We start from the raw sequence: 12735 nt of genomic DNA, 5'->3' as shown, positions 1-12735 counted from the left end.
GGTACAAGGTTAAACAAAGGTCAGATGCATGCAGGCAGTCTTCCTTTTCGTTTCTTTTTTCTTTTTGTTCTTGTTTTACGCCCAGTGCGCAGGTGACGCCATGCGCTATATGTAAAAAAAAAAGCCTTTTTTATTTATTTATTTACTTTTTTACAACCAGGCGCTTCGGTCGTAACGGCTCATTTGTGAGACTGCGGCACGATCATCAAAAACACACTCACAGACACAGATAGAGAGAGTGATAAAGAGAGAGAGAAACAGTGCCGGTCTCGGAAAGTAATGATCCGACTCCCGAAGCAAAGGGCACAACGGACCCCAGGAGAGCCACTAAGCGATTCGCTAGGATCCGCAGATTTTTTTTCAACCTCGTTCTCTCTGGTTCTTCTAGAGTACTTCTCTTGCATCATTATACAGAAAAAGTTCACTTCATTCAGCACGTTTAAATTTCACTCCTCAATTACGCGTGTCTTCGGAGGTGTGTCCGTAACATCGCGATAAACATAGCTGCCGTTGCCGTCTATTATACAGTGCTGTATACAATGGAGCTTTAACGGGAAGAAATGGGCCATTCATTTTACAGATTGTATACACCCGAAATATTTCGATTCATTTTAGTCTATGTCTCCCGAATACAAGCGTTATCATTGTGGTTTTTGCTGTTGTAGAGGTTTATGTATGTATGTATATATATATATATATATATATATATATATATATATATATATATATATATATATATATATATATATATATATATATATATATATATATATATATATATATATATATATATATATATATATATATATATATATATATATATATATATATATAAGTGTGTTTTACTCGCCGCCATGGCTACAGGCTACACTCCCACGTTTAAATTCACATATAAACCCAATAAAGTGGCTGGGAGGATAGCAGCCGTGGTAGCTCAGTGGTTAGAGCATCGAACGCGTTATTCGAAGGTCGCAGGTTCAGTTCCTGCTCACGGCAAGTTATCTTTCCACCCACTTTTCTTTCTTCACATTTACATTACAATTGGATCTAATAACTTCCCCTATACATTCCTTGGTATTATTGTGTGTTAGATCTCATCTACAATATATATATATATAGATCTCATCTACAATATATATATATATATATATATATATATATATATATATATATATATATATATATATATATATATATATATATATATATATATATATATATATATATATATATATATATATATATATATATAACAGGTGCCTATAGAACGGCAGAAGATTAACTGGTACGAATCTGCAATATAGATAATATTCTGATGACTAATTACATTAAATGAAATGGTATAGAAGAGCATGAAGAGAGTCGTGTGCTCTATCTTAAAAAAATGACGCTGCATTTTATGACAGCAGGCTTAAAGGGGACAATTTTTTTGCATTCTTCATTAAACTTATAGGTTACCTCTAATTAGGATATAGTTTATAAATTCCACAATGTCTTTCCAACAGCCTGTATACATTGACACGTGTTCATGCGACCATTGAGGGGAAAAAGCACGGCGACCGCCTAAGATTAATGGCGGGTCAAACTACTGCTCCGCGTTTTTATGTGAATCTTGTGCGATTCTTATGTGATTCCTTTGTGATTATTATGAGCCTCTTATGTGATTCTTACGCGAAAAGAAGATAAATGTGAGCCCCGTAACTGTCTCTCAGGGGGAGGCCACCTCAACAGTATACCTCACGAGGGATGGGGGTAGTGAAGGGATTAAAAGGATAGGATTAAAAGGTATAGAGATAGGGGGAAGGGGAGAGCGTGGCGCAGAAATAGCGACATCCAGAAGCAATGAGAAGATAGGAAAGATGGACACGGTCGCAGAAGTCCGAGGACGGGGCACCGCTCAGCGAGAGCTCTTGTTCCGCGTTCCGAACTTCCGACGACGCATTGAGACACGAGGATTCCGAAAGTACCCAAGTTTTCAATTTCGCGAGTAAGGCTTTTACGATTCGTCGTAGTCGTCGTGCGCTGGCATCACGATAATGGCGTCGCTAATGAATCGGGACGAAGTTAAATGAAGCTCCTTAAACGACTACCTGTCCCGATAATTTATATCTCGCATTACCCCTCCTCCCGCCCCCGCATTTTCTATGTGTGCATCTACAGAGACGTCCACCTTGCTCCCGTTCGTCGACTGAAGCTCTAACGAGAGTAACCTGATGCACCGAAACTTACGAGGTGGACGAAAGGGAAAAAAAAGTTTTTCTGAGGAGCCGGACGAGACGTCGAATAAGTGCGTCCTTAGCTTCCCCTTCATAAATTTTAATTAACGAACCACGCCATTAATGCCGATCCTGTCCCTTTCTACCGTGTCCACCTCCCTTCTCTCCGTGTATTTCCATCCTGGCTCGAGAAATCTGTAAAGTAAGTCTGTAAAGGAAGTAAAGGAAGCCGTTAAAGGAAGCTCAGTTTCGAAAGTAAAGTGCTCGGCTATCAACTGTCGATGAGAATACCTTGGTCCCGTTTTCTGAAACTTCAATGACGACAATTTATTAACGAATTCGAATTCCCAAAAGCCGGGATCTTTCGTAACTAGCCCTCGCGTATACGTACTCGCGGGTAACCAGCACTGGCTCGTCTAGCGTCCGCTAACCACGGGCATATCCGCTGTTGCAGCGGCAACGTTGCATTAATTCAATCTGAAACATCTATCACTACAGGAGAGGCTATTGCCAAGAAAGGATAACATCTCCGTTTATCTTATATTTCAATAAAAACGAGCTCTTGTGGATTGTCCGTCTAACAGCGAAGCTGGTTAAGCTAGCCTTTTTTTTTTTTGTTTTGTGCGGATTGTCAGAAAACCATCATCATCATAAGCGGGTATGTGCAACGGGAATTGGGTGATTCCAGCTACTCATCAGCGGTTAACTAAGAATGAAGAAAGGGGCAGTTGGGCCAACAGCAAATGGCTGCGAAGCGATGGGGGCGAGCCGAAGACCCCGAGTACGAAACACGAGAGAATACTATAGTGACGGGTAAAGGCAACGACGGCTGCGAAAAGGCCTCGGAGAGGCACAAGGCGTATGCCCCAATGACGACGTGTCCGCAGATCAAAATCAGAAAATCAAAAATCTTTTATTTTCACCATTTCATACAAAGGTGAAACAGGGAGAACTGAAGAAAAAGCCGATAGTTCTTCGGCTTGACAAAGCTCCGGTCCCCCAGGCAGACAGTGGTGAAGTTTGTTTCAAAACAATAGAAGAAAGCATGTTACAAAGTATAAAGCATTGAAACAATAATAACATTTCAACTGAATATAAAGTAAACATTGTGATGAAGGAAGAGAAATGTATAAATTAAAAACAACTATACAGCAACTACAAAGTACAACTGAGAAACACTTTTTTTTAATAACATAGAAACATCTCATTGATCTATGAGATGTACGGACGCTCGGTTTCAGCACGAGTTCCTGTTTCCGAAGTTCTGACGTCCCGTGTCGTGCCTTCGCCTGTGTTTAGAAAAAGTGGGTTAAGATTTACAGTATACTAGGTACTCTACTATGGCAGAGCGTAAAGCCGTTCCGGGGACCTCACCCTTGATGAGGCCCTGTAGACAAAAATTACGCCGTGAGCAAGTTCACGGCTAGATCCATAGCTGAAAATAAACGGGTATAGCGGTATACATAAACTGTCAATAGTCAGTGCATGGTTTGATTCGAACCCCAGCCAAGGCCTACACCGACGACCTAGAAGAAATAACGAGAACCAACTTATAACCACCTATGCTAAGGCCTAGAAACGAGCCGGAAGAAATCTGATTATAAAGTTTCATAATTTGCAATTTCGCTGTTTCAAGCCTGGCGTGGCTTTGTGCAAAGTTCGGTCTTTTTTTTTTTCCTTGTGTATTACTCGTCATAACGGAGGTTTAATTGGCTCGGCTTGTGAAGATAACGTAAACAGGTTTTGTCAATTCACTTACGTTCTAATTAACTTGCTAGAAAAGCGCACATTTCTTTAATCTCAAACTTTTTTTAGGTTCAGCATCAACTACATTAAGTTCAAGAATGTAAGCCATAACTGGTAGATATAAGGATCCGCTGCATGGTATACGGGTTCAACACAATGGCTGATGATAAGCATAGCTCACAAAAAATATTTTGGTCGTTATTTATTTCGTAAGAGATTAAGAGGTCTAGCAACATCTCCAGGGCCGGCTATCGCAACGCCAAAGATAGGTTAAAAAAAGGAAACAACGATAATGACAATCACGAACCAATGAAACTATGTAATAGTGACAAAAGTATAGAAGCTGCTAATTCTGGCATGACTGTTGCGAGGTTTGATACCCTTTCGGTAAAGAAGAGAGGAACATATGCAAACGAGAACGACACTGCCTTGATTATTCTCAATGGCCTTTATATAATTAGTGGGTGGAAAGACACTTTTTATTAAGAATTGTTTATGAGATAATAGCTAATCAATCAAAGAGCAATTTGTTTCTTACAACTGAAGAATTTATTACATATGGCGTTTACGTCATTGGAAGTAACAGGGGCGTGACCTCAGCTAGAGTCGCGGGTCCACGCGTTCTTCGGGACCGATTTTGCAGGCCACTGGTCTGGACGCCTGGGTTCCATAAAATGGCCCGCAAGGAGTCCCGATTTCGAACGCGGCTTCTTCGTCCTTATAGAGGGAAAATTTATTGCATAACGCGGAAACGTGCTGATGCATTTGAGAAGCGAGCCCAGCAAGTTTTTTTGCAAACGCACCACAGGAATATCCACAGAATTCTGTCGCAACCATGTCCACCTGTTTTTGTTTTTGTTTTTTTAAGTCGGAGGGGGGAATTGTGAAAAATTAGAGGATGTTGTAATTTCGCCTCAAGAACACAACCCGATTGTGCAATCGGGCCTTGTTCGCATCGCCTTCTCAATTCATAGCCACGCCTCTCGGCAGTGGAGCTCGGCCAAGGGGTGGCATGCCGAACCCGTGCCCACAACTTCCCTTCCCCGAAATTCTTTCGCCATAGTATAGAGCGCACAAACGGACACTCGGCCACATCTGCCTGCCTGACTCCAACTTCAGATAAAAGGGGTGCCCCCTCTCCCCGAATAAGATGGCTGCCTTCGCCCATCGACAGCTCAACCATGACTCACTGCAAGGTAGGAAAACGTATGTACAGGAAGGTGTGAAAAGTTCCCAGGCCACTATCCCGTGTATTTCTACGGAAGCGTGGCCTATAAAGAAGAAGGCGTTTAATGAGAAGAAAGAGGAGAGGTCGGCGTTGAAAGCGGGTTTCTGGCCTGCTACTCCTCACGGTGGTAAGGGGAAAGGGGAAAGAAAGAGGAGGATATGATGAGGCCTAAAAACGTTTGACCAGTACTGTACGTGCAACATTGCCCCTTTCAAGCTGTCCTAGAATGCCTGCTGCAAGTACAACCGCGAAGTGCCCCCTTTTGCAAATTTACGAAATACCCACTATGCGACCGTGAGGTCAGCTGCTCAAGTTTTTTGTGGGTTTTTTTTTTTTGCTGATGATTGAAAACGTCTGAGTGATTTGTAATGGGTGAGTCCTTAACGCCCTCACTTTATAAATTCACAAGTCTTGACGCCTGGCGCGATTGTATACAATTCTGTCACGCATCATTACATGTGTTAACGAGACTCCTCACATTACACAACATTCATAAACGTTTTTTTTTTTTTTTCAAATCAGTTTCCAGCGATGGGTTGGCTCTGTGGTAGAGCATGTGCTTGCCACACTGAAAGCCTGCGTTCGATTTCTACTGGAAACGAAGTTTTTTTTTCATTTCTGGCATCTATCTCGAATTCTCGCTCATGGAGAAACGCTGTATTTTCTCTAAGAACCAACGACGCCGACGCTAGAATTTCTGCCAAACGAGCTCTTTGACGTTATCGCGTGAATATTGGTGGTCCTTACGCGGGATTATGCATAACGATTCTCCGCTTGTCAGAAACAATTTTTTATTACGATTCTTATGAAGTTTACGTACACCGCACACATTGTATAATTATCTACGACTTCATCACAGCTCCACATGTAACCCCTGTAACCAGAAATTTCTTCGGGGCGATATAGAAACGGAACAAGTAGACTCACTTTGCCCGCAGCGCCAGCTCCCGGTCGTTGGGACAGACCCACTTGTCCTTTTCGGCGAACTCGCTCATCGCTGCCTCTTCTCGGCTGCTGTCGGTGACCTGCGAAAGCGTTAATGCTCCATCGAACTCGTTCCGTCAAAAGGAGTGACATCAAGAGTCACAAACCAACCACGCGCCTGGTTGTCCGAATCCTTCGCTCCATTTGAACACTTGAATGGTGCAAGGGGCACCGGTCTTTGGCGTAGAGGCTACAACCCGAACTTAGCGCTAATGTGGGTGAAAGGAGGCTACACGTCACTATTGCACGCCACATACACGCCACTTAGCACTGAGAAGACCGCACGCCACACTGAGCACTTTGAAAAAGGTGGATGAAAAGATAACTTGCCGTAACTTGCCGTAGGCAAGTTATCTTTCCGTCAAGTTTTTTTTTCCTTCACATTTACATTACAATTACATTTAGTAACAGCCCCTCCACTTTCCTTCACGTAATTTTAGTTCTCTCTAATAATGCACTATAATTATTTGTGACACCAAGATATACTCGCTTTCTCGAAAGCTGCCGAAGTATACGCATGCTTATACACTTCACGCCTGCAACATACACATCGCTCAATTCTGCAGCGCGCTTTCGCCAGACGCTCAGGACACTTCATACCTATACGGGAGTTATAGTGTATAAGTATAGCCTTATAAGTATGTCTCACGTATTAACACTGTGTATCATGAGTTTCGTGTGTCCAATACCCTCCAAGTTTCATGTGTCTGAAAAATTCGGCGTAGATCGGGCGCCAACACGAATTGTCCAAGCGGTGTAATTGGTTTTACACCATACGTGCCACCGCTACCCACAAGCTCACTGAGCTGCGCAAGAATTTTTTTTTTCATCGCAAAAGCTTGTTCTTGTTCCCCTATTAACTGTGGCGCATACCCACTTCAGCCATAGTTCCTCATCGTCGTCAGCTACTGCATGGACAATTCGCACAAATATTCCTTGGAAGTGTTTAGCGGATACTGCGCTTCTCAGAAAAATAACAAAAAAATAGCATAGCGAATGCCGGCCTACTACCCAAAAGTTTAACATTAATGCCCTAGTGGGCACCAAGAAAGTGTACTTGCAGTAGTTACCCAATGTGTGTTTTGAAAAGGCTCTGAAAGGCCACTCTTCTAGCTTTCTCTGTGACATGTGCTACGTCTACCGCGCAGGCCTGGCGTTTTTTTTTTTTTTTTTTTTTTTTGATGCCGCGAAAGTTTTCCGTGCTGTATAGTAAAGATTTACGCATATCCTTGAGGATGCTCATTTGTACCAGAATCATCTCTGACTGGTCGGTGTTGAGAGTCAGTTGAACAGAGTTGACTTTATTAAACCGCGTGGCAGCTGCACAAGCATATGCGCTACTAAGTAGGGAGTTGTTGCTGTTAATTACGGGGAGAAGGTGAGAACAAATTAAGTTGTCGCACCGGGCAATTTCATTGTGCGTAACACGTTAACGTGACAATGCGAAAGCAGATGACACAAACATTGCATGAAATAGCAAACTTTTTGTAAAATTTCGTAAGTTCTCGCAACAAACTTTCGTCGCAAACTGTACATTGCGAGAGACATCGGATTCTCTTCTAAATGATAGTATAGGTCGTATCCGACTACCAAGGTGTAGTTCAATAAACTCTTCCGCGTGTCCTTCAATAGCACGATTACGTATCTGCCCACTACAATAAAACCAATCCTATAGTTTCCAGAACGAAATTCGCATGATCCGTGATGCGTTACCCTGAGAGGACTCGAAGGCAAAAGTCATATTTTGTTTTGTTTTTTTTCAGTATATTTTATTCATAACCTCACCCCGACAGCTTTCTGCAACTCACATGGTTCAGCGCTGCCTCCGAGATCGGCTCACCTTTGGCCAAGCGGTTATGTCATGACGTGCCATGTGACGTCATAGACTTCGCGATGACATTATATTGTAACGTCACCTCATAATTATTTTCCTTGCATCACTCGCGTTTTCACCGCCGGCGGACGCTTCTTGTGCTTGATGAGGCATCTAAAGCTTCAGCCTTAACAAAACATTTTGAATGTGAAGCACTGCTTTGCGCAACCTAAGGCAATTTGAACGTTTCCACTATCTATCTATCTATCTATCTATCTATCTATCTATCTATCTATCTATCTATCTATCTATCTATCTATCTATCTATCTATCTATCTATCTATCTATCTGTCTGTCTGTCTGTCTGTCTGTCTGTCTGTCTGTCTGTCTGTCTGTCTGTCTGTCTGTCTGTCTGTCTGTCCGTCCGTCCGTCCGTCCGTCCGTCCGTCCGTCCGTCCGTCCGTCCGTCCGTCCGTCTGTCTGTCTGTCTGTCTGTCTGTCTGTCTGTCTGTCTGTCTGTCTGTCTGTCTATTTATCCGCCTACGTCTGGCAGCTCTCGTGATCGGCTTCTTGGTGCTGACCGAATTCGGCATAGGAGGGTGCGAGTGTACGACGAATACGACTGTCTGACCATGACATGAACAATATGAAAATCCTGTCACGTATGTCGTCAAACCCTCTCCTCAAGGCACAAGGGGTACATACCCACATACCATGAACCGCGGTATGCGGGTATGAGCCACGGGTGACTGGCAGTTTATACCTGCCCAGGAACGGTGTGAACAGACATTGGTAAAAGGGCAGCGAGTTGGGCGAGTTGAACAATGCCGCTGGCAGCCAACTCAAACAGTACACAGACGAGAAGAAACTACGACACAGGCGCTGTCTAACTGAATGTTTAATGGAAAAAAAAAACATGAAAGCTATGTATGGGTAGGAAAGAGATTAACAACGAAAAATTCGGCAGATCCCACGTACCTGAGAATTGACGTTATGCGAAGCATGCGGAGGGAAGGTGACCGTGTTGCAGTTTTTTATTGAGCGACACGTCATGAAATGACGCTAAATATATGTACAAATGTTGCACGCACAGACGTATGTCGAAAAGTTGAAATGTTTATATAACAAGTTGTTTGCACTTGCGCAACGATGCCAACTGGAACATGCGTATTAGCAACACCAGAAGCTGATATGAAGCGCTGATGCCCGCGAAGATGCTTGCACTGGACACTGCTACATAAATCAACTTATTTATTTATATGTGGGGTTTAACGTCCCAAAACCACTATATGATTATGAGAGACGCCGTAATGGAGGGCTCCGGAAATTTAGACCACCTGGGGTTCTTTAACGTGCACCCATAAATCAACTTCGGCGCATGGAAATTAACCACATCTGACGTTAACCCGACGTGAAGGCTGTATCAAAATAGTACATGTGTAATGTTTATAAAATTGGCTAGGCAGCACTGCAACCACTATTGACGTTTACCGAAGATTAGCGCCTATTTGAAAAGTCGTCTCGTGACCTGGCGTAGCTATGTGGTAAAATGATTCATTGCCACGCAGAATACCTGGGTTCGATTCCAGCTGGACCCTAATATTCATTGTATTCATTGGGTCGACGCTGTGGATGCCGGGTATTTCTTAACGCTCACGTGTTAAAATTGTCCATGTGTGTTCTCGTCGTTCCTCGGCAGATACTAAGTGTCAACCACCTGTGGCACATACCAGCATACCAGCGGCACACACCCGCCCGTGGGTATGTGCCACTGTTTGGCGGGAAATGTTTGACGACGTACGCGACGGGATTATGACAATATTCATGTCTTGACCAGCGTGTCATATTCGTGAAACCATCTTACCCTCCCATGCTAATTTTGGTTTACACTAAGTTAAGGGGGTGACCTCGAGAGCACCCAAACGTAAGCGGCTAGCTAGCTAGCTAGCTAGCTAGCTAGATAGATAGATATATAGATAGATAGATAGATAGATAGATAGATAGATAGATAGATAGATAGATAGATAGATAGATAGATAGATAGATAGATAGATAGATAGATAGATAGATAGATAGATAGATAGATAGATAGATAGATAGATAGATAGATAGATAGATAGATAGATAGATAGATAGATAGATAGATAGATAGATAGATAGATAGATAGATAGATAGATAGATAGATAGATAGATAGATAGATACGCTCAAAGTCGCCGAAGTTCGCTAAGAAATGCTCCGCATTTAGAACCACCACCCCCCCCCCTCCCAATATCAGCAACAAACATAGAAAAACTCATGCGTAGACTGAAACAACTGCGCGCGTTCCAGGAAAGCCACTTCCTCATCAATCAAGGCGATAGAAGGACAGCTGAAGCACGTGTTTTTTTTTTTTTTTTGAAGGGTCTTTGTGCCGATAGCCATTGCTACCATCTAACGCAGCTCGGGTGCGTAGCCGCACTGTCGGCAATGGATGCCAAGGTGTGAAGACGGCGCGCCCTCCATTGACAAGATTACAATCATTTCATATTTGCCCACTGTTTCCCAGCGCCTTGAGAAGGTGGCCGGTCATTTCGACGTGAATGTCGTCTTTCGCGACATCATGAAGCTCCGAAGCGTCAGCGCTTCCATTAACGGAAGGGCGCAAAAAAGAGGGGGTGACGTTTGTAGTGTTTTATGTAGCACGCCACACTGTTCGTTGACTGCGCTTGCCGCGTTGTGTGCATCACACCCTTGTCTTGAGGCAGTTCCTAGGACAGATGAGGAGGAGGCGTCTCAACGTCTGTTTGAGAGAGCATGCTTGGTTGTTTGAAGGGCGCACCGACTTCGCACCTTGCCCTCCATAGCCGCGAGTGAGGCTGTGCATCCGAGCCGTGGCACAAGAGCCAGCGTGCTCAAGAAATGGTGGAGGCGTCCCAAATAATTAAGAAGAGAGACACGTGCGTGAGCTGCTTTGATTGATGGGGAAGTGGCCTTCCTGGAACGTGCGCAGTTGCATTAGTCTACGCATGAATTTTTCTACGTCTGTTGGTTATCTTTGGGGGAAGTGTGGTTTTGTTGTTAATCTGTTTTTTTAATTAAACATTCAGTTGTTAGACAGCGCCTGTGTCATCGTTTTTTTTTCTCATCCGTGTTCTGTTTGCGCTGGTCGTCATCATGCATCGGTACTTCAAACAGAAGAGCGTCAAGAAAATGCGGCATCAGCTCCGGTGATAAGACGAATGCAAAGAATAAAAATCTGAATTCGAGCATGAATAGAACCCACGCCGTATAAGTGGTAATCAAGTATTCTACCGCAGAGCCACGCCAGGTCTTGAAACTGCTTAGATTGATTGATATGTAGGGTTTAACGTCCCAAAACCACCATATGATTATGAGAGACGCTGTAGTGGAGGGCACCGGAAATTTCGACCACCTGGGGTTCTTTAACATGCACCCAAATCTGAGCACACGGGCCTACAACATTTCCGCCTACATCGGAAATGCAGCCGCCGCAGCCGGGATTCGATTCCGCGACCTGCGGGTCAGCAACCGAGTACTTTATAGCCACTAGACTACCGTGGCGGGGCTTGAAACTGCTTAGGAAGATGACCTAATGCAAGAGTCATGTCAATGCAACGCAGGGGCGTCGGCAGAATTTTTTTTCGGGGTGGGGGAGGGGGGTAGAGAATGTGCCTAAATAACGCATGACTCCAGTCGCACAATTCGCAGGTCTCATCAGAATAGACGTCTGGATATATCCTTCTAAGATAACGGGGTTGGGGACGGTATGGGTTTGTAAATTTCCTCCAATCTACCGCTTCGGATCTGTCAAGTTTGGGGCTTGGCGGTGAGTAAATACACCGAAATTTCCGTGATGTCACAGTATCAGGTCATTCTGTCTCTCTCTGCCCAGTCCTCAGCTGGATGTCACTCTCCTGAAGACCTTTTTATGCGGGCGTCAAACGGTGAGACCTCGTGCTACGCGATTGACCTCCCTATTGAGGTGAGGATGTGGGGCGACGTTTGAGCCAAGAAGCATATAATATTTCGTTCTTCCTTCTCTACGGAGGTTATATATAGTTCGCGTTGGCATTGAGGATAGCCGCGGCCTCTGGCAAATACCGCCTTATGCATAATTTCTGACCGCCGTCTGACAATCACTTAGTATACATCAGCTACTGGGGCAAACGATGGCTAGAGCTATCGCCACTTCTTCCACTATCTCAGGGTTTTCGTCTTGTATACACTTCATGAGCTGACCAATTGTTTGTCAGTATTGAGGACTGCCACTGCCAAGGCACGTCAATCCACGCATTCTGCCCCGTCTACGAACAGCGCGTCCTATAGTCCCTGCCAAAGGCTTGTAGGAAAGGCTTAGCTGTACACCCTCTTTTCGACACTGACTTAGTTCGGGGAGCATGTTCTTGAATACGGTAGCCACACGTAGCTTTTCTCTGACCGGGCTGGGGAGGGTTTCCTTGTCGCCGTGCTGCTTATAATAGGCTAACCCGAATTCGTCCACGATGCTCCTGCCCGTTCGTGTACTGGCTAGTCTCTCTCTAGTTGCAAAATTTTCTGTACCTCTACCTACCTGTCAAGCGTATTGTGCATGCCCTGGTAAAAAAAAATATTGCGCAGGGAGAGAAAGGGGTGGGGGGGGGAGTCAGGGCCCGGTGTGCTGCTACCTGGAAACTGCACCGGTGCAACGTCAGTTGTAGTTGCAGCGCTGGCTGTCTAAATTTATAACAAGTTAATAAGCATTACTGC

The 12735-nt window shown here is 44.1% G+C and overlaps 1 protein-coding gene across 1 annotated transcript in view; it reads right to left on the bottom strand.

Annotated features, from left to right (window-relative positions):
• Positions 1-12735, bottom strand: part of Rph (Rabphilin) — a 219934-nt gene that overhangs the window by 163019 nt on the left and 44180 nt on the right. The window contains exon 2 of the mRNA XM_075889095.1: positions 6118-6215. Within this exon, the coding sequence (XP_075745210.1) occupies positions 6118-6185 (68 nt within the window). The 5' untranslated portion in view covers positions 6186-6215. The remainder of the gene's footprint in view (positions 1-6117; positions 6216-12735) is intronic.

Source organism: Rhipicephalus microplus, chromosome 3, assembly GCF_043290135.1.
Source record: "Rhipicephalus microplus isolate Deutch F79 chromosome 3, USDA_Rmic, whole genome shotgun sequence".
In the NCBI taxonomy this organism is placed as follows: Eukaryota; Metazoa; Arthropoda; class Arachnida; order Ixodida; family Ixodidae; genus Rhipicephalus; species Rhipicephalus microplus.
The sequence above is the reverse complement of the archived record's forward strand: the minus strand, read 5'-3'. Positions and strand labels throughout refer to the sequence as shown.